The 21653-nt window shown below is 42.0% G+C and overlaps 1 protein-coding gene across 1 annotated transcript in view; it reads left to right on the plus strand.

Moving 5' to 3' along the window:
• Positions 1-21604, plus strand: part of Rhobtb3 (Rho related BTB domain containing 3) — a 53047-nt gene extending 31443 nt beyond the window's left edge. Inside the window, exons 7-12 of the mRNA XM_052743725.1 lie at positions 217-329; positions 2485-2605; positions 6483-6656; positions 10051-10217; positions 15032-15128; positions 18695-21604. Coding sequence (XP_052599685.1) covers positions 217-329; positions 2485-2605; positions 6483-6656; positions 10051-10217; positions 15032-15128; positions 18695-18810 — 788 coding nt within the window. The 3' untranslated portion in view covers positions 18811-21604. The remainder of the gene's footprint in view (positions 1-216; positions 330-2484; positions 2606-6482; positions 6657-10050; positions 10218-15031; positions 15129-18694) is intronic.
• The last annotated feature ends 49 nt before the right edge of the window (positions 21605-21653 follow it).

The raw sequence follows: 21653 nt of genomic DNA on the forward strand, positions 1-21653 counted from the left end.
GGGATCCATCGATCCCAAAGGGGTCATGACCCACAGGTTGAGAACCACTGGGTTAGACTAGGAAGCCAAACTGACTTGTTTGTCAAACACACACTTCAATCATAGAGATATGTTTGCTCCACAAAAATTAAAATACTAAAGAAGCATTCATAATCTAGAAGGAGACTCAGCTTTTCACAGCTCCTACTCACACAGGACATTTGTGATTCTTTACAGGTGCTTTTCAGTGGGAAGAGCTGGAAGAAGACATCAGGAGGAAGTTGAATGATTCAGGGGATGTTTCCAATGTAATCGAGAAAGTTAAATGCATTTTAAAAACACCAGGAAAGGTAAATTACTTTGACTCTGAATTATAACGGGTATACTTTGATGACTATAACATTGAGTCATTAGCAAAGTTAAATAATTCATAAATATAAATGTTTTCTCTGTGTATACGTTTCTATTTAAATATTTTAAACAGAAACATATGTATTTCTTACTAAGATTTTAATTTATGCAAGGATTAAAGTATGTGTGAGTCATGTCTTTGAAATGTTCCTTTGTGAATTCTGCCTTCAGAACAGCCCACTGGAGCCCTGGGAACACACATCCCATCCTGGGAATGAGAGGCTGCTACAGCTGCAGCTGGGCCTCCAGGAGGAACCTGTTCTCACACTGCAGAATTTTAACTCAAGTTCCTGTGTGGACTTTTTAAAGAGTTCTGAGCAATATATTTAGCCAAATGGACAGTTGAGGAGTTTCTTGAGTACATATTCAAAATTACAAACTGTGTCCAAGGTTATAAAAACACTGATGTTGTATGACCATAAAACACCAGGGATTTAGATTATACAGAGTCTGTAAAGGTCTGAAAAGTAGATTTGTAAAACTTTAAGACAACAGTATTGCACAATTTAGCCAGTTTGTTCTTATTTCAGATTCTCTGATAAGTAAACTGGCTACAGTAGATAAAAAGGTAAGCTAAGTGCAATGCTTAGTGAAATATAGATTTTCTTTGAATAGAAGGCAAAATTCCTTTAGTTTTTTTTTAACAGATGACTCAACTCTATGGCTAAAACAAGATACTTGAAGCACCTGCTAGCTCTCTAACTCTGGGATGGGTTTTGGCTCTCACTCTTTACGAGTGCCAGTAACTTGCATACTAAATACCTGTTCCTCCAGTGGGTGCTGTGGTGCAGTGCTGAGATCTCCAAATGGAGGACCAGGACCTTTGTCTCTTATACTTCTGGATTTCATGCTGGAATGGGTTTTCTTTTTCCTTGTCAAGAAAATTGTATCATATTTCTCCTTCACAAAAGACTGGAAACTTCCCTTCAAAGTAGATTACCACAGGTAGACAATTAGATATCACTTATTCTTATTGCCAGAGCTGGATGTGGGACTTCTTAAGGATAAAGCTTCCTGACTTCTCTAGCTGGCCAAGCATGGGAGTTCTCATGAGGATGAGATTGGAAATACAGCCACAGAACTGATAGAGTCATCAAGAATGAGCAAAAAGCCGGGTGATGATGGCACATGCCTTTAATCCCAGCACTATGGGAGGCAGGGGCAGGTAGAGCTCTGTGAGTTTGAGACCAGCCTGGTCTGCAAAGCTAATTCTAGTTCCAGGACAGCCAGAACTACATCAAGAAACTCTGTCTAAAAAGATAGATAGATAGATAGATAGATAGATAGATAGATAGATAGATAGATAGAAAAATAGATAGAGAAAATGAGTAAAAATAATTCAATAAGAGCCATAACTAGACCATTCCAAATGAAGGGATTGCGGCCATAAAATTTAAGATTGCAGTTTACTTTGGGCAACTCTACTTGAAAATGCTGTTAAGACTTGTTTTATTTCATTGTAAAGAAAAATTAGAGAAATACAAAAGAAAAGGATGGAGGCAAGGAAAGGGAGCTGGCGTTGCTTCTAGAAGTGGGACCAGGGGATGTCTGGATCAACTTCAGCAAATGAACAAGGTGCCGAAGCTGAGATGGACAAAGGCACTGTGAGAAGAGCCTGGCAGCTGGGCTAGGCAGATGTGCTGTGACAGGTCAGGTTGATGTGGGCAGAGTGTCTGGAGCTGTAGATCCAGGACCCCGGGTGCTTTCTGCAGGTTCCTATCTCTGCTGTTCACACACACAACAACAACAACAGATAACTAGCATTAGAAAACTGTATTCAAATGGAAATTCACCACTGTGATTTTTTTAAATGTTCATTCTTTGGGAGAAAATGGTGACCTGCTAGGCTGTAAAAAGCCTCAGGTGATAAGGAAACATGGATAAACTTCCTGCTGCCTCAGTGGCTGCCAGGGATTCAGGATCCGGAGTCTCCCTGGCCACCACTTAGCCAGTTCCTGGACTGTGTGCCCAGCCACCAGAACTTGAGGAAAAGTTTCCTTCAGAGGTGTGATCATAGGTGCCAGCATGAGGCGGCAGTGACTGTGGTCAAAGCAGACTGAACATCTCCCCTGCGCTTGTGTTTTCTCCTCATAGATCAATTGCCTGAGGAATTGCAAGACCTACCAAGCCAGGAAGCCTCTGTGGTTCTATAATACGTCACTCAAGTTTTTCCTTAATAAACCGATGCTTGCCGATGTTGTCTTCGAAATACAAGGTATGGCTCCGCTCATTCAGATTCCTTGTATGACTTCCTTTCTTACTTGCTTCCCTCACATTCTAGTTCAGCTGTAAATGCCTGGGATGAAGAATTAGTGATCCCTGTTGCAGGACATAAAGTAATACCAGCTGAATTTTAGGAAAATCATTTTATAAACTAAAAAGGAATTTATATTTCCTTAAAGATATACTTCATCTACTTTCCGGGATCCACAGGGGATGGGATGATTTTTAATGTGTCATTTTGCATTTTCATTTGTATATTTCTTTAAGATTCTGTTTTTAATTCATCTGAAGCCAGCTGTCTTAAAAACACATTATCTCTTGCTTGGTTAATTCAGTTTTTAAAACAGTTAACCTACACCAGGCACCCACAGTTATGGCTGGATGTGTCTCTCGAAGCACTGTGAGAATTCTCACCACCAGAGCAACTGAAGGCCACTTCTCATCTCTGGAAAGTAATGCTGCGTATTTTTAATAAAGATAAGCAGTCTTCGAAGCCCATTACTGAGTACTTGCATGCTTAATTCTGTCACATTAATAGATTAAATGCATAACCTTAAAGATGAATCATCAGATACTTTCAATTATGCAAGGATAAAAGGAGTTGTTTGCAAATAAATTAAGAAGAACTTTAGGTGGGCCATTGTAAAGAGGGAAATATAATTCTAATTTGGGGGTAGAAATATGTGGCAGGTAGCATAGCGTTTTGCCTTACCCAGAAAGACTCTCCTTATTTTTAATTTTGGTCATGTGTCAAGAAAACTAGTGAATTTTTTCCCAAGGCTCTATTGGCAGCACCATATGCAGTGTGAGCCTGGGGCCTGAATGTGTGGGACAGTAAGAGTGGCCTGGAGATACATTTAAAACATCATGGTAAGGGGAGCCACCAAACAGCCATAGACTATCTCTAGCCCTCTCATCGGGTTAGAAGACTTCCTCCAGCTGGCTAACCAGACCCTGGTAATGGCACACTCACATTAATTGTTAAATTGAAAAGTCCAAAGTGTCTGTCCAAAGCCAGCTTCATGATACTCATTGTAGGTGGGAAAAGTTTTCTTAAAGGGCCAACCAGTGGTGATCACAGGATTAACTCCTAGGGGACTACTGTTTGTTGATAATGAATTTGTGGGAGGTGCATGGGTGTTTGTAAACCAGAGAAACGCCAGGGTAATAGGCTAAGCAGCTTCACAGTCCAACAGAAGGCACTACGTCCGTACATGTTAAGTCTCTCTTGAGGTTTACAAGTGTCTGTTTTCTTTCTCTGAATGAAACCAAGCATCATTCCTAAATGTCACTGTTGAAATCTGAAATAATAAAAAGGTGCAACAAATACATTTTATTTCAATACTCAGTCAAAAAGACCATTGATACCTGTGTAGAGTAAGGAGAAATTGGCTCTGTAATTGTTTTAGTCTCGTTCTTTCTCTTATAAAAAGTTTTCTGAAATCATAACACGAAATGGATATGACAGGACAAGATAGGCCTGGCATTTCCAAAGAACATATTTATCTTCTGACAAAAAAATCCTCTGTACCCTTAGACAATTCTTTACCAGCAGTCAATTGCCAATTATTATGTAAATGCTGTGTTAGATTCATTTAGTGTTTGTGTAAATATACTGCTCAAAACAGGTAACTAGGAGCTGGAGAGATGGCCAGCAACAATAGCACTGCTGTTCTTCAAGAGGACCCTGGTTTGGTCCCCAGCACCTATGATGACTGCTTGTAACTCTACTTTCAGAGGATCTGAAGCTGTCTTCTGTCCTCTTCAGGTACCCACACACACCTCACACACTGAATAAAACAAAACAATAACAACAGAAAACAGGTAGCTTAGTTGGATATTGTGTTACATTTTCAAAGCATAATTTTCATGACACCAAAACAGTTATTTAAAAGGTTGTGAGATCATGTTCCCTTAACTGAAAGTATGGTGGCTTCCTGCACTAAGTTCTAACCTTCAAATGGATCTAAAAATCAGCTGGACATATCTTTCTCTGCCACAGCTGTGCCGTGCCTGTAATCGCAGCTCACCAGAGCAAGGACGGGCAGATTCTGGGGGCTTTGCCTCTCAGGTATTCTAGCCAAACAGAGTTCCAGGTCAGTGAGAGAGCCTGTTTCAAAAAAATAAGGTGGAAAAGAGATTGAAGAAGACATCCCGATGTCCACCTCCGGCTTCCATATGAGACATGTTTACCTGTGCACGCGTGCGCATGTACACACACACACACACACACACACACACACCATGCTTGAAGATACTGAAGCTGGTTTTACATTTCCAACATTATCTTGTAACATTATGAACAGAAAGCTCTGTTAAAATTTCAAGCCTTGCTTATGAAATCTATCCCTGTTTACTTTCCATTTGCTATTTTTAGTCAGTCCTAATTCATCTACTTAATGCAAATGATAGACCATCCAAGTGTGTTTAAGCTGTGCTCCTATTTTTCAAATGATTTTATATTTATCTTGAAATAGTTTAAATCCTAAAATTGTAAGTCGAATTGCAATGCCAATTTGAATTCCTTGTTAATTGGTCTCTACAAATATATCAGCATGCCTTAGTTATGGGAGCTGACCCTCTTGGTAGAGGGTCCTGTTACACTGGCTGGGAGGGTTGTGACATAGAAGGGAACACACAGTGGACAGATGGTGTTTGCTGGTAGAAGTAGGGTGCTCTCAAGCTGGTTCCTTGCTCCCGGTCGGGGTGTGCCTCGGTAAATCACAGTGCCAACCCATGGGCTCCACTGGGAGTATCAGTGGTTGATCCATGAGCCTGAGGAAATATTGGCTTCAGGAAACATCTCTGAGTTTAGATGGACCTGTTTTTTTCCTAGGACAGGAAGTATTTTGCTTGGATTTTAGAGAGGTTGAAGAACCTAACAAATTGTGAATATTTTAGAGAAGAATAAATACTTGTGATAAATGTTAGGAAATTGGGCAATATATGAGTAAATTATTGGGCAGAAAATAGTGGTTTGGCTCGTGGCATTTCTTTCTGGAAGGGGGCAGCTTTGTGGTTCCCGATAGCCCTGGGATCCTCCATAACTAGAGCTCCCACTCTGCCCTCCTCATCTCGGCATCTTCCATTTCAGTCACATGGTAGTGGGTGGTCATCTGTGGAACTGGAGGCTGTTGTGTGGGCTCATGGTCTCCTTACATGGTAGAAATTATAGCAACTGTCTCAGCACCCTACGAGTTCCGTGCCACCTGCGACCCCATCTGGTGCTGTCTTTGTGTGGTGCAACTTTGTGCAGTTTGGAGAACTCAGCAGTCTCCCTAGAGAGTCAGTTTGGTGCGTTTCAGTGTCTGGTGTGAGCTCAAGGGCATCACAGTTCAAAGCCTGTCTCAGAGAAGGCGTCGCTTGTGTGCAACAAAGATGGCGTGACCTTGTCATCACCCTGCAAATGTTCCTAAGGTCTAGACTGCACTCCTCCCCGTGAGGTTTGGACCACTTGTTTGCTTCTGCTGTTTCCATTTCTGGGGTGGGGAAGCCTGACCAAGACAGTTTTGAGTTTGGCCACAAAGGGCAATGGGATTGTTTCCAGGTGGCTGTATTTCAAGCCAACCAGGAGGGACGATTGCTTTGTTATAAAAACACATGGCAAAATTTGTATTTCAGTCCTTTGGTCTTCAGGAAATCTAAACTAACAGATGTTTGTCTGGTTTGTAAATTGTTGGGTTCAAAGGCAAGTCTTGAACTCTTCTGTTTCTCAGCTGCTGCAAGAAGTCTCCGGAGCAGTGTCCATTGTCTCCCGGGTGTGGTTCTGCACCACAGCCTGGCTTGTCCTGGTCAGTGGCACTCCAGGCAGAACACACGGGCAACTCTACAGCATTATCTTGATTTTGTTTACCTTTCTCACCTTTCAGGAACGACTGTGCCAGCCCACAGGGCCATCTTGGTGGCACGGTGTGAAGTGATGGCAGCCATGTTTAATGGCAATTACATGGAAGCCAAGAGTGTCCTGATTCCAGTTTATGGCGTTTCCAAAGAGACTTTCTTGTCATTTTTAGAATACTTATACACGGACTCTTGTTGCCCAGGTACGCAGTGAGCGTGTCTCACGAGTCTCTCTTACCACTCATTGGATAGTTTGCTTTCTAACTAATCTGTTCTGTTTCAGGTCTGTCAGCTGATATCATGGCATTTGCTAAGCAGTTTGGAGGTGATGTAGGGAGAGCATCGCATGTCCAGTTAGTTCAGATGGAAGAGCAGGGATCAGGAGCTCACAGTAACAGCAGGTTATTGATTGCCCTAGACATTCGAAAATCGAGGTACTTGGGGTACCTAGTGGCTGCTCTAATTGCAGAGTTTGGGAGCACTACCTCTTCAACAAGGAAAGGGCTGGACAGTAGCTTTCATGGTCCTCACATCTGGTTGAAATGTTTTTCAGGACATTTGATACTGTGAGACTGCTGTGGTCATCCAGATCTGAGGATGTGGGGTTTAAAGGCTGCTACTGACTTTCAAAGTCAGTCTCCCCTAAAATTGGCGTCTCTGAAAATTTTCCCTGGAGTGTTTAGGATCCTGGTGGACTATAGGATCGATTTCTAAATTCACTAACCAAAGGCTATCTTTGACCAGCACACGTTAATAATGTTAATAATAATTAATGATGTGTAGCAGATACATGTTAGAACAGATCTTGCAAGATTTTTGTAGACAACACAGTCCTTTCAACAAGGCACGAAAGCACTTGGAGTGTTTTATCCCATTCTGACACCAGATGGCGCCCTCCTCAAACACAGCTCGTGGCCTGGCAGATGAGGCTTTGGTCCCAAAAGCCAGCCAGCAACCCTACAGAAAGAAAAACAAAACACCTTTCAGACCATGCCTCCCTTTAGACTTACTGCTTTAATTTTTAGAATAGGCAATTTTCCTATGTTTGTTGTTTAAATAAATTTTGAATAAGTCCTGAGTCCTCTATGAAAAGATATAGAGTTTCCAAAAGAGAAAATTACGTCTATAGTCAAATTGTCTGTCTCCCAGTTAGCTGTGTTTCGGAGCTGTTATGCCAGTATTAATGAAGACTGGCTTGTTATTTTTGCTTGGTGAAGATGAAAGCATTGGCTGTTAGTGGAAATAAATATTATTTTCTCAATACTGGGAAATGTAGATAATTAATAACGAATTTGATCACTACTTTTTTAAAATGCACCAGGCATGGTGGAACACACCTTTAATCCCAGCACTCTGGAGGCAGAGACAGATGAATTTCTGAGTTTGAGGCCAGCCTGATCTGCATAGTGAGTTCAGGACAGCCAGGGCTACATAGAAAGACCCCATCTTGAAAACCCTAAATAAATAAATAAATAAATAAATAAATAAACAAATATGTAAGTTACATGTTTATATATTAGCACTATTGTTTTAGTGATTGCATTAGATAGTAGCACACTCAATTTTTTTAAATCTAGTTTCATTTTTCAATGTTTTAGTAAAAGATTTACTCATAATAAAAGTTATAAATTTGCTGTTCTTGCTTCATTTCTGTTGCTGTGATAAAATACTCGACAAAAAGTAATCTATGGGGGAAAGCATTTATTTTTGTTAACAGTTCCAGGTTGACAGTTCCAGGCTGAAGTCCATTGTTTCAGGAAAGTTAAGGCGGCAGGAGATTGGGCAGCTAATTGTATCACATCCATGGTCAAGAGCAGAGAGAAATAAGTGTATTCATCCCTTCTACTCAGCTCACTTTCCTACTCCAGTACAGTCCAGGACCCAAGTCTAGGGAGTGGTGTTGCCCACGGTGGGCAAGTCTTCCCACCTCAATGAAGGCCCTCAAGACTCCCACAGACGTGCTCCCAGGCCGACCTGATCTAAATCCCTGACTGGACTCTTTCCACATGATTCTAGGTTTTGTCCAGTTGACAGTTACAGCAGGGCAAGCACTCTGCAGCTAAGCCATATGCACAACCCTAAACCTACCAAACTTAACTGTGCGATTTCCAGATGGAGGAGAGGGAAAGTGGGCAGTCACTTGCTGCACAAGTATAAGAACTGTGTAACATCTCCAGAACAAAAACTGGGTAGGCATAGCAGCCCTCCAATCTCAGCAGCAATTGGAGGGAGAGAGGGGGAATCCCCATAGCAATCCGTAGAGCAAGCTGGCTAGCCAGACTAAACTGTTAGAGACCCTGTCTCAATATATAAAGTGACAAGCAATAGAGGAAGACACTCAGCATTAACCCTGGGCCTCCACACACACGTACAAATAGATATCATGTGTGTGCACACACACAGATGCCATATGCATACACACACAGATACCATATGCATACACACACACACAGATGTCATATGCATGCCCACACAGATAACCATATACATGCACACACAGATATCTATATATGCATGCACACACACAGATACCTATATATGCATGCACACTCACAGATACCATATACATGCACACACAGATACCATATGCATACACAGATAACATATGCATGCACACACACAGATGCCATATGCACACACACACACACACACACACACACACAAAGTTCTAGGTTTTATGTTTATTTTGCCATAGTGAAAACAGCACAGTCAGCCTGGGGACTAAAGCAAAGAAAGAAGAGTTGGGGTGCAGATGTGGCTCAGATGTGCTTGCCTCGCATGCGCCGAGTCCTGGATTTGATCCACAGCACAGTGTGTCGGGCATGACTGTACACACCCGTGATTTCAGCACTCAAGGGTAGAGGCAGGAAGATCAGAAGTTGAAGGTCATTCTTGACTACATAAGGAGTTGAAAGCTAGCCTGTGATACGTGAGACCCTCGAGTGGGGATAGGGATGAAGAAAGAGGAAACAGTAAGTGTAGCTAATTAAAAAAAATTAGCCTTTAATACACACACTTGGGAGACAGAGGCAGGCAGATTTCTTGGAGCTCAAGGCAAGCCTGGTCTACACAGTGAGTTCCAGCCCAGCCAGAGTTACACAGTAAGATCCTGTCTCAAAAAAAGAAAGAAAAACGTAATAGCTAGCTCTCTGTGTTAGTTAAGGGCAGTTTTTGGAATCCTTCTCTAGAGAGCTGGGGATGGGATTCTCTTTGGAGTACGAAAGCTTAAATGGATTATTTACAAAATGTAGTACAAGTTAGGAATGTGCTAATGGGACTCTTCCTAGGAATTCTATCTAGTCCACACTGAAGGATAACTGTCCGCATGTTTTAGAGATGTGTGTGTGTGTGTGTGTGTGTGTGTGTGTGTGTGTGTTGATTGGGGGTTTTGTTGTTGTTGCTGCTGCTGCTGTTGCTAGGCTGGAACTCACTGTGTAGACTAGACTTACTTCAGCCTCACAGAGCACCTGCCTTAGCCTCCCAAGTGCTGGAAATAAAGTATGCCAGCTACACCCAACCCACGCTGTGTGTGTTTTCTTTTCGTTCCTGAAAGCAGTGGTCTAATCAACCATCTTCTCTCACTTCCCTCCTCACCAGCTGGCATTTTCCAGGCCATGTGTCTCCTGATCTGTGCTGAGATGTACCAAGTCTCCAGACTGCAGCATATCTGTGAGCTCTTCATCATCACACAGTTGCAGAGCATGCCCAGCAGGGAGCTGGCCTCCATGAACCTTGACATTGTGGACCTGCTCAAAAAGGCCAAGGTGGTTGGCCCTGTGTATGGGATTTGGGGTAGGGGTAGCGGTGAGGGTGGGGGTAGGTGGAGGGGCCTCTTTTGACTTAAAATATACATATAGTACTTGTTTTCTGTGTTTTAACAGCTTTGTCAAGACTAGTATCCATTTTAAAGTTTGGCTAAAAGAGGCTACAGTTTCTTTGCACCAGTTTTTATGGGAAAGTAATTTTGAAGCATTCACTGGGTTAGAAATTATATCTATGTTTTCAGTAATGGTCCTAATTCTAGCTACTTGCGTGTGGCTGTGCTGTGGACATTAGCATTACAGGAAATAGAATTTTCTTCCCAAAAGAATCATTTCTTAGCATTACTGAAAGGAAATGGAAGGATTGTTCTGTATATACCAAATGACATAGTTACCTGAACCACTTACTTCCCTTGTTTGTTCTTCCGGAGCATGTTTTCGAGTCTCAGTGGTAACATTGGTGAAGTTTGCTGGCGTGTCTTAGGAATCTAGTAAATTTAAAGTGTAAGAGTGGGAGTCACTGCATTGGCTCCTGGCTCCTTCCATGCCCAAGACCTCTCTGTTAAGAATTGCACTGCTACAAATTCTAGAAAACACGTGTAGTTTGCACAAGTCAGTTGTGAGAAGCTGTGGTTGGAAAGACCAGAGAATATGGGGGCTAGAGAGATGCCTCAGTAGTTAAGAGAGCTTGCTGTTCTTGCAGAGAATCCAGATCAGTACCCAGCACCCACAGGATGACTCACAATCATCCTTAGGCACAAATAAGGTAAAACACTCATATATATGTATTTATGTGTGTGTACACATATATAAAAATTAATTTTTAAAGACCCTATAATATGGAAGAGGACAGGACTATAAATAAACTAGTATTGTGTGTTGAAATCTGTCCCTCAGACTTCCAGATAAGATTCTAGTCAAGGGGGAACCCACAGAGACAGCTGACCAGAGCTGTTAGGGAGCCTGCATGGGACTGACCTAGGCCCTCTGCATGTGTGTGTGACAGTTGTGTGGTTTGGTCTGTTTGTAAGGGCCCTAGCAGTGAGATCAGGACCTATCCCTGGCACTTAGCTGGCTTTTGGGAACCTGTCCGCCATGCTGGATTACCTTGCCCAGCCTGAATGCAGGGGGAGGAGCTCGGTCCTACCTCAACTTGATGTGCCATGCTATCTATGTTCAAGCCCATGGGAGGCCTGCCCCTTTCTGAATGGAGACAGAGGAGGAGTGGGTGGAGAGGGGGGTAGATGGGAGTTGGGGGAGGGGGACGGGGGGAGAAATGGGGGGGAAACTGTGGTCAGTATATAAAATGAATGAAAGAAAAAAAAAAAAAACAATTCTAGTCAAAAGCCCAGCATGCACTCATTCCCAGCCTCTCACTCACGGGAGAAGACTGGCTCTGATGGATCCTCCGCCTGTGTTATCGTCCATTTCTCCCACTGTCGAAACTCCTGTGGCCTTTGCTCATCACAGATCTTACTGAATGTGCCCTGAACTGAGCCTTCTGAGTCACCCCCTCAGGTGACCCTTGGTCTATCACTCTAGAATGGGATATCTGAAAATCATGTCTGGCTCCCAGCAGGTCTCTTTCCCTGTCACGTTTGACATGCAGAGCTGACAAGAGCTTGGTGGTTTAGTCTTCCTCCAAGCTGACGTGCTGGAGCCAAAGACAGAACTCCTGACAGCCGAAAACTGCCTCCAGGCTGAAGCAAATTCATTAATCGTTGTAAATATTTCTGGGTAGAGAAGGAAATTTATCCAAAGCATGTGAGCATTTTTAACTTTCCATTTTGTACTTCATATCTGTCATAATCAAGTCTTACAATCAGATGTATTTAACATTTTAGATTAAAAACAAATTTTAAAAGTCAAGTAGCCCTTATCTTTCTCTGATACACTTATATCGCCCTTGAGCAAGCGTCCCTCTTGTTAGCATGTTTACATCCTGAATTCCTTTATTTTTATTTTACTTCCTTTATTTGGAAACAAGGTCTTACTTATCCCAGGCCAGCCCCAAACTTACTGTGTAGCGAAGGATGATCTTGAACGCCCAATCCTCCTGCCTCTACCTCTGGAGTAGTGGGATTCTGAGCATGTCCACCGCTGATTGCACAGTGCTGGAGATGGAGCCCAGGGCTTCCTGCTGCTAGGCAAGCTTGGTGTTAGTGGACTCTTTTCATACTCTGCCAGCAAGTCTTTATGCTCTGGAGTCTGGGTGTGAGCAGCTGGGAGTGCATCCCATGTGGTACTTCTTACTGGTTTAAGGCGCCTTCCACAGCTGCGCATGGGCTTGCGTCTCTATCAGCAAATTCTTCGGATTTGTCTCCCCAGTACTAGTTTCTGACTTAGTTTCCCTCTCAATTTAAAAAATCTAACTTATCTACTCTAAGTTTTATTGTTTCTTTTCAAATTAAAAAAAATATTTTATGTGTATGGCTGTTTTATCTGTATGTGTATCTGTATACCACATGTATGTATGGTGCTCACAGAGGCCAAAGACGGTTGCAGGTGCCCTGGTACTAGAGGTACAGAGGCTCCTAAGTGGCCGTGTGGGTGCTGGGAATCAAACTTGAGTCCTCTGCAAGAGCAACTACTGATCTTAACCACAAGTCATCTCTCCAACCCAGTTTCATTTCTTAAGACCTTTTAAAAAATAATTTTTACTATTAAGTGTATATGTGTATGCGATGCGCGCACACGTGCCTCTGATCCTCATGTCATTAAGAGTGCCCTTGAAGGGGATTGTGGGAAACCCCTTCCTTCTCTCTTCATTTTCTTCCCAGGCATGAAGCAGACAATTTTGCCCTGCCTGCAATGCTTGCCTTGTTCTGCTACTGCAGGGCCAAAGGAAAGAGGCTCACCAGTCATGGATAGAAACTTCTAGGACTGTGAGCCAAACAAACCTTCTCTGTTTATAATTTGGTTGTCATAGGTGTTTAGTGTAGCAACAGAAAACAGAAACATATCAGCTTCCTCTCAGAGGGTTTGAGATTGCCTGTTTGGTCAGAATTAGGTGTGTCCTCCCCCGTTCTCTGTCTTCCGCAGGGTTAAGCCCCCCAGTAGCTCTCCGAATCCGAATTTCCCACCTCTGTTGTTGTCTGTGCCACACCCCTATGCCTTCTCTCTGTGTGAGCAGTTGCAGGGTCCCTCACTGCTGCTCCCCCTCCCTCCCCTTGCTCTGTTCCCACCATGGATCCTGTTTCTCCGTCATCCCTTCTGTCCCTACTGTACCAGAGATGCTTTTCTCAGCCTGGCTTCTTCGGGCTGAGGGGAGGGTTCTTCATCTCAGCTCTCACGGAAGCCCTGTCTAACCCACGAAGGTGTACTTACTCTCACATTCAATTAAATGTATACCCTTATTTATAATGTATATGTAATACTTAGCTGCATTAGGGTATGAACTTTGTTTCTGAGGTTTTTTTTTTGAGAGCTCCTGGGTACTTTCTCCATATTTAATAGCTCTAGTTCAGCATTTGGTTTATTTTTTTTATGCCTTTATCCTTTTTAAAGCCTTTGTCTTACATCCTTGACCTTTTTTCAGTTGAAACCCTTTATCAGAGGACAGCACATGTTGATTTGTTTTTTGAGACAGAGTCTCACTATATTCTTGCTTGGCCTGGAAATTTCTATGTAGACCAGGCTGTCCTTGAACTCAGAGACACCTTCCTGCCTCGGCTTCCTGAGTTCTGGGGTTCATGGCGTAGGCCACCATGCCAGCCAAAACCCTAATTTTACAATGAGGTACCTTCCATTTCTTGCCAAGATATTTTAATATGTGTTATATAATATATACAATAACTCAGGCCCTACATGTGAAATGTGTTTTCATAGCCATCTTTTCCCCTCCTCTTTCCAAGTCATGACCCTGAGTCTGCACCCTGGCTTTCCTGTTCCGGGTTGTCCACTCTGGTCAGTTGTCTGGTGGCTTCCGTTAACACAGCTACGGGCACTTACTCTATCCCCTGACACTTTATATAACTGACAACATGGATGACCTTTGGAAGAAACTATGTTAAATGAAGTATAATAAAGAAGAACGTATTGTGTGATTTCCTCTTATATCGAGTACCTACTGTAGTCAGATTTCTAGTGACAGAAAGTAAAACAGTACAACCAAGGCCCTCAGGAGTTAAAGGGAGTTATTTGTATTAAACAAATGTAAGTTTTATTTTGGATGGTGGAGTCGTCTGGAAATGGATGATGGTACTGTTTGCACAGACATACGAATGTACTATGTGCCACTAAACTGTCCACATAATATAGTAAGTCTAAGTATCTACTGCAAGGGCAGTAACAGAGAACTCTACCAAAGTCACCCATCATCAAATCACTATAATCCAGACTGATGGTTGGCTAGAGCAGTGCATGTGTGGGTTGATCCCGGGAGAGTATCTTATCAGCCAGATTGCTCTCAGAACTCAGAAGGAGAAGAACGATACAGAAAATCCAGCTCTGTGTAGCAATGATCCTAAGAGGAAATGCTCAGTTCTGACTGAGATATGAATGTGGTTCCTGATGACTAGACCCTGTATGAAAAGTTCACATTGGAGCACTAAGAACCTCAGTGTTCATTGGTTACCGGCACAGCTCTGCTGCTCTGGCACACTGTCTGGTTTCTGGTGAGTTGGCTGTTTTGCTGGACGAGCTAACCTTATCAGTATTTGTTAATAGTGCTCCAGTCTCCCCTTGTGGCCACAGTTACCAAACACGGCAGCACTTGCAGGCACGTACCCGTGGGTGTGGACTCCGGTCTCTCCCGACTGTGGCCACAGTCTGGTCAGGACAGGTGTATAACTTATCTCCTTCCATTGTCCTTGCAGTTCCACCACTCTGACTGCCTTTCAACGTGGCTGCTTCATTTCATCGCTGCTAACTACCTCATATTCAGCCAAAAGCCCGAATTTCAGGACCTTTCAGGTAGACTGCTGATTTCTGTTTTGAAAAGAAGACGTTATGGTCTTTGTTTGAGGTTTGAGACATAATTACTAAGAAACCGTTGCTGCTCTAACATAAAAACATAAATGTAATGTTACATGTGTCCTTTCAATTCTGCTGTGTAATTGAGGACTCTTTCACATACAGTCACCTGTATTGCATAGCCAGTCTGACCTGTGATACACAAGAAGTTTCTAATGATTATTTTATAGTACCCATTCATTTTTAATTGTTTTTTTTTTTATGGTAGGAGAGTTAGGGTGATAAAGAGTGTCCTCAGGTGCCCCTTGGCTGTGATAAATGAGACCTTAGTTTTAGCTACTTAAATCAACATGTTTAATTTTTTTCTTCTCATAAAAATAGAAATAGTTTATTATTTACAATATGTCATCTTTAATGCTTAGAGAATCTGTATGTACATATCTACATAGGAACTTTTGAATAACAGTTTTTTTATTGACCAAATATTTATGTATCTTGCCAATTGGAAGTAATTAGACTATAATTTTAAAGGTAAATGATAAGGATTAAAATGAGTCAGCCAGGCATAGTAATGCAAGCTTTTGATCCCCGCACTTGGAAGTAGAGGTAATAGGATCCTGGTTCGAGACCAGTCTTAACTCCATAGCGAACGGGTTGAGGTTCCTGCACCTGCCTAGTAGGAAAGGAAACAAAGGTGGAGTGTTTGTCAGAGTGGGCAGTCAGACAGACAGCGTTGGTGCGGAAGGAAAATGGGTAATGGACAAGGACCTGGAGGAATGCCTAGTCAAGGACAGGGAGATCTCCTCTGAGGTGTCTGAGGGTCTTTTGGGTGGCACAGAGAGAGTAGGGGGGAAAGGGGTAAGTGCAGGGTGGTTGAACCTGAGAACAGAGAATCGAAAGGCTGAATCTACAGCTCTTGGGCTCCTCTCTGTCTTGTCTGTGTCATGTCTTAGTGCTAATGTACAAGACATAAAGACGCTCTTGGCCTCTTGGCCTCATTCTGCTCCACATACTGACTTGGAAACATGGAATCCAGGATTCTTACAGTTGGCTTTTGACAGATTCAGCCAGTTAACAATGTGCCTATTGTTAACCTGTCCCCTAGCATGGCACTCAGCCATTAAAACAGTAGTATAATATAATCAAAGCAAAGCCAGCGGCAGGTATCATTCACTCTACATTTTGCAAGAAAAAAAAAACTGGGCTTATTTCATAAAGAGAAAGTGTGCTCTGCTTGCTCCAGGTACAAAGAGCATTAGGCTGTTCCCTTAAGACATTAATTGAGCTGCATTTTGACCCTAGAGTTACTGTGACTGTCACCTTAGGTCACCACCATTGTAAAAGAATAAGATTATTTTCTCTCCACTCATGTGGATGTATGAGCTACCTGGAGTATAATTACAGCCTTGGGAGAAAGACTGTGTGATTTCTGTTATTAGTGTTATTAGCCCTTACTTATACAGTTGCCTATAAAATGTGCAATGCCCAGTGGCCAGTCAGAGGTGCAGGGTGTCCTCTGAGAAGCCGTATACAAGTGGCAGGGATCAGTCTTGCCCTTGGGTGGGAACTGAGAGTTCATATCTTTGGCAACTGTGATATGGTTCTCCCTAGCAGAGGAAAAAGTCCTCTGGGTAACAGCATTATGAAATACACTAAATCAGTAGTTAGGAACTGGCAACTCTGACTCCAGTCAGGTCTACCAGGGTTGATTTTTTTCAACCACCATATAAAATTGTGTTTTTATATAGTACTTCCATTTAAAATCTCCAGGGGAAAATCTGAAAGATTTGGATACCCTGGGTCTATTTTTCTCCTGGGAAAGCCTAGAGCTAGGTAGTGGCTGCCCAAAGGGGACATGTGCTGCCCACCAAAGGGGACATGTCCTCTCCAAAGGGCTGGAGTCTTCTCTTCTTTCGGTGGTGATTTTGTACCCAGCCCCCTTCCCATCTGCTTGGGGTTGGGAAGTTCCTGTCATGTCCCTTACCGCTTCCTTGTGGAACGGTCTTTGTCAGCTTTAGACACTCCGATTGTCACTAGAATCCTACCAACTGCCTCTTGACAGCACTCTTTTTCTTAGTGTTCATTTTTATTTTTCTCTTCTTAAAAATGGGGTATGTGCATCTTGGGTTGGCCTATGTTCTGCTTTCTAGCCAAGGTTTGAACTCCTAACCTCCTGGCCTCTGCCTCCCAAGTGCCTGGTGAATTTTTTCTTCTGTAAAGTTATTTAGAAATCAGAAAGTGAGGATGGAAAACTCTCATGTCATGGCAAGCCTCCCAACCCAGCTAAGTAGCTCATTCCACCTTAGATTTGTACACACTAGATTCTTAAGAAGACATATAGCAACACACAGGAAAATTTGACCCTTGGTGTTTGTGGATTCCTTTTTCTCACGACTGGTTTAATTTAGCTAAGTATTGTGTTATGTTTTATGGAACAGTTGTTTGGTTCCTGGCTGCCAGAGCTCATCTGCTGTCACTTTTTTCTGGAGTTCTGTATTTTTTTTTCTTTTGAGACAGGATCTCACTTTGTAGCCCTGGCTGTCCTGGAATCCACTGTGTTGGCCAGGCTGGCCTCAAAGTCACAAAAATCCGCCTGCCCCCCCCCCCCCCCAGAAGTGCTGGGATTAAAGTCGTAGACCACCACATGCAGTTTGGAGTTGTCTTTAAAAAGTCTTCCTTATGAAACAGAGAGAACTGACTTCCCTGAGCAGGTAGCTTTTCTACTGTCATTTAGATCCTGTAACTAGGACCTTGTTAACCCACATGCCCGTGAAGTTAAACAGCAGGTGGTGAAATCAAACTCAGTAGAATGAAATGCAAATGCATATAGAAGGGGAGGATCCCCAAACCCTTAAATGTTTAAAGTACTAGGTGTGTCAGAGGCAGGATGAAGCCTGGGGCCTCAACAGTGGAATTCGTAAATGTTGACTAAAGAGCTTTGTTAGGCCTCCCTCCAATCAGTGGAGATAACCTTTACAGAAAATGGGAAGCTAGAAAACCCAAACCCAACGAGTCATCGATTTGTAGACTCTGGGTGTAGCTAGCTTGGGGTGAGAGCCTGGACTGGAACACAGGTTTCTATGAAAGTGGATCCAGAATGCACAGTGTACAGGGAGGCTAGAGGAGCAAGCCTGAAGACCAAGAACTTACAGTATGGCAGACTCTGGAGCATAGGTCGTAACATTGGGAATGAATAGATTAGCTAGTTGACTGTGAGTGGATAGGAAGTAGAGTTAGGAATACTTTATAGAGTTTGAAAGGTCAAGTTATCCACAAGGAAAAAATGAATTTCTTATCTCCAGTAAAAACAAAAGTTGTATTGAAGTAGAAAAGGAAAGCAGTCAAATACGACTTGGTGGGACAGTGCATGTCATCACAAATTGTATTCTAGTAAAAATCCTGATGGCTTCTTTTACCCAGATTCTAAGTGATTCTTGAAGGCTGTGGGAAGGATGGGGATATAACAGACTGAGCTCCTCTGTAACACAGCAACCAATAGTTTGTATTTCATCTTGACAAAAAAAATAAAGTATATGCAATTAACTTGTTTCCCCTTAAAATTTTAGTGGAAGAACGAAGCTTTGTTGAAAAGCACAGATGGCCATCAAACATGTACTTGAAGCAGCTGGCGGAGTACAGGAAGTATATCCACTCCCGGAAATGTCGCTGTTTAGTCATGTGACCTGAGCTTTTGTATACATACACTTTTTATTATTATGAAGAAGGGGTAACTCTGGGTTCCAGTAAAATTCTTATAACTGAATCAGTACGGTATTTTTCAAAAAATCACCATATAGCTTCTTATTAGCTATCTTTGAAGAACTGTGGTGGTCTTAAAAGGGAGCACAGTCTACAGACTTGAGTGCTTCACCTAGAAGATAAAACTGTTGGACAGTGGCTTCTCCTATAGGTTGTCCCATCACCTTAATAACACTGAGACCTATCCTAGCTAAGAGATGTTTAATTTTAAAAAAAAAATCATCTAGGATAAATACAAAAATTTCATCATGTCTGACTGATGGCTTTCCTAAAAGAAGGGCCGTTTACAAGCCACGTGTGACTGGAATTCCGGGGAGTGCTAACCAGTGTAGCATGAAGTTGTAGGAATAGAAATTTGCCATACAACAGTCACGGAACAGTTGGCTCCAGTTCTAAGAGTCTTTAAATGAATATAAAGAAGAACAGCTGCCCCATCTGGACCATCTAACCACATCTGCCTGTCAATCAGCCACAAACCTAATCAGTGTAACCCTCTGGATTCTACAGGCTCCCACCTTAGAAAGGTGGCTTAGTGCTCTCTGCAAGTGCAGTTGTTAAGTTCCTAAAAATGTTTGAAGAAGGGCCCCATGTTTTCACTTTGCACTGGCTCCCTGAAATTATGTGTATTTCCTATGAGGAAAATGCTATCTCTTTTTTTTTTTTCAGACAGAGTTTCTCTGTGTAACACCCTTGGCTGTCCTAGAACTTGCTTTGCAGACTAGGCTGGCCTCGAACCTACAGAAATCTGCCTGCCTCTGCCTCCAGAGTGCTGGGATTAAAAGTGTGTGCCACCACACCTGGCTGAAAATGCTTTTTTTCTTATTCAAACCTCACTCCAAAGAGTGAAAAGCAGAAAAGTCTCTGATACCAGGAGAGCAGAGTGGAGGTTGCCACCTTTGGGGAAGCTTGTACTGCCTAGCGCCTCCACAGTGACCACTCCTGGCAGTAAGAAATGCTTTTGGTTGGCTTTGGGACACTAGCTCACTTCTGGCTCTATCCCAGAAGAGCAGGTACTTTCTTGATCAATACGTAAAGCCAGGAAGTTGATAAGAGTGAGTGAGTAGCCTGACTATAATACACAGTTATAAAGATAATCACAGGAAAAGATGCCTAATAGAAACTTTGTTACAAAAGCTTAAGAATTCTTTCTTTTAACTGTATCTGTTAAGATTAGGATGGCAGTGGCTTGAATTGAGTACTTTCCAAGGACTGAAAGGCCATCTGGTATGAATTAGCAAAGCCACCTAGGAAGGTAAAAGAAAGGATGCAAATCAAAGACCTGCTAGATGTAGAGACAGTGTCGCTCAGATGGCCAAGTTAGTTCTCCATATCACATGTTTGCGGAAATGATTCTGTAAATTGCTCAAAAGCTTGGACATGGAAAAATGGATTACTATTTAGTGCTAACACCATGGCATCTGTAATTTAGTACTGGGATATATTTTTCTAATTTCCAGTGATTTTAATATGCATATTTTTCCCAGCTTTTCAAAAGTTTGATTCAACTGTCTTATCCTGTAGTGTTAGGATTGCATACAGAAAGCCCTTTTATGCATACCAATACTGTCAAAATAAAGGGGAAATAATTCGCATAGCTAGAATCCGAAGAAAGCTCATTTTAATTGTGCTGTGCCAATGAAGATTACTGGAATGCATTTTGTTTTTTGTGTTTTAATCACTTGAGTTGCACAACTATTGGCAAATTTCATTTGGTGGCTTAGTGTTGTAAAGACAGATTAGTGTAGATACCTACAAGTTCCTTTGCGATTTTAGATCCAGTGGTAGCCTTTTGATACTTGAAAGCATATGCTCATCATCTGTGCTAATCACAGCATTTAAAATTCTAAAATTTTAGGATATTGAAAAATAGGAGTTGAAAAACAAAGCATTTTCTTGGAAATACTATTTTAACATTTAAATAGATCATAACTAGTTCCTCTAGGGTGTTTCTCATGAGTGGGAGTTGACTTTGGAAATGAGTGTTTATTCTGGAATTTTTTCACTAACCTGTGCGAGTAACTGGAGCAGCCATGTTTCAGAATATAAATGAATTCTTAAGCACATTTGAATACAGATCCCTCAGTACTATTTACTCAATTGGAAGTGATGAGAAATTTCAAATACTTAAAATGGTCATGGTTAAATTAGTGCTGGTTTTGAGGGTTGTTTTCCAATCAGAGGATTATTTCTAGATGGCTATATGCTTTGTTGCACAATTTCTGCTTCCATATATTTACCAAGCATTAGTGAGAGAGGACAATGTGTAGTAGAACTAAGACCCTCGTTCAGGGCCAGGTTTGCATCCTATGTGCGTTCTTTGTGTGCTGCTGGCCACTTCCTCCCTGTCCTACTACAGGGGTCTGGATTTCTAATAGACAGCACTGGCACGGTGACTGAAGCCCACTCCTGTGCAAGCCGTGCTGGCTTCATACTGCAGACTAGAAGACCGAGGAATCAGATGAGTTTGACTTCCAAGATGGCCAAACATTTCAGCTGTAATTTTACAGATGACACTACACTGATACAGCAAATTAGGTTTAAAATGTCTTCAAAAATTACTTTATTTTATTTAAAACATCTGTTTAATTCAACTTTTAATCAGATTTTTCAAAGGGTATGTATGTATTTTAATATAGCCTGACCTGAATTTATATGTTTTTAGCTTTAGTATTTAATGTTTTATAACAAATAAACCATTTTTAAAAAAACAAATTTAATGAAGTTTTCTGTAGTTATTTCTACTTTGAGTATTGAATTGCTGAAATG

This window comes from Peromyscus californicus, unplaced genomic scaffold, assembly GCF_007827085.1.
Source record: "Peromyscus californicus insignis strain IS unplaced genomic scaffold, ASM782708v3 Scaffold_18__1_contigs__length_77618521, whole genome shotgun sequence".
Lineage (NCBI taxonomy): Eukaryota > Metazoa > Chordata > Mammalia > Rodentia > Cricetidae > Peromyscus > Peromyscus californicus.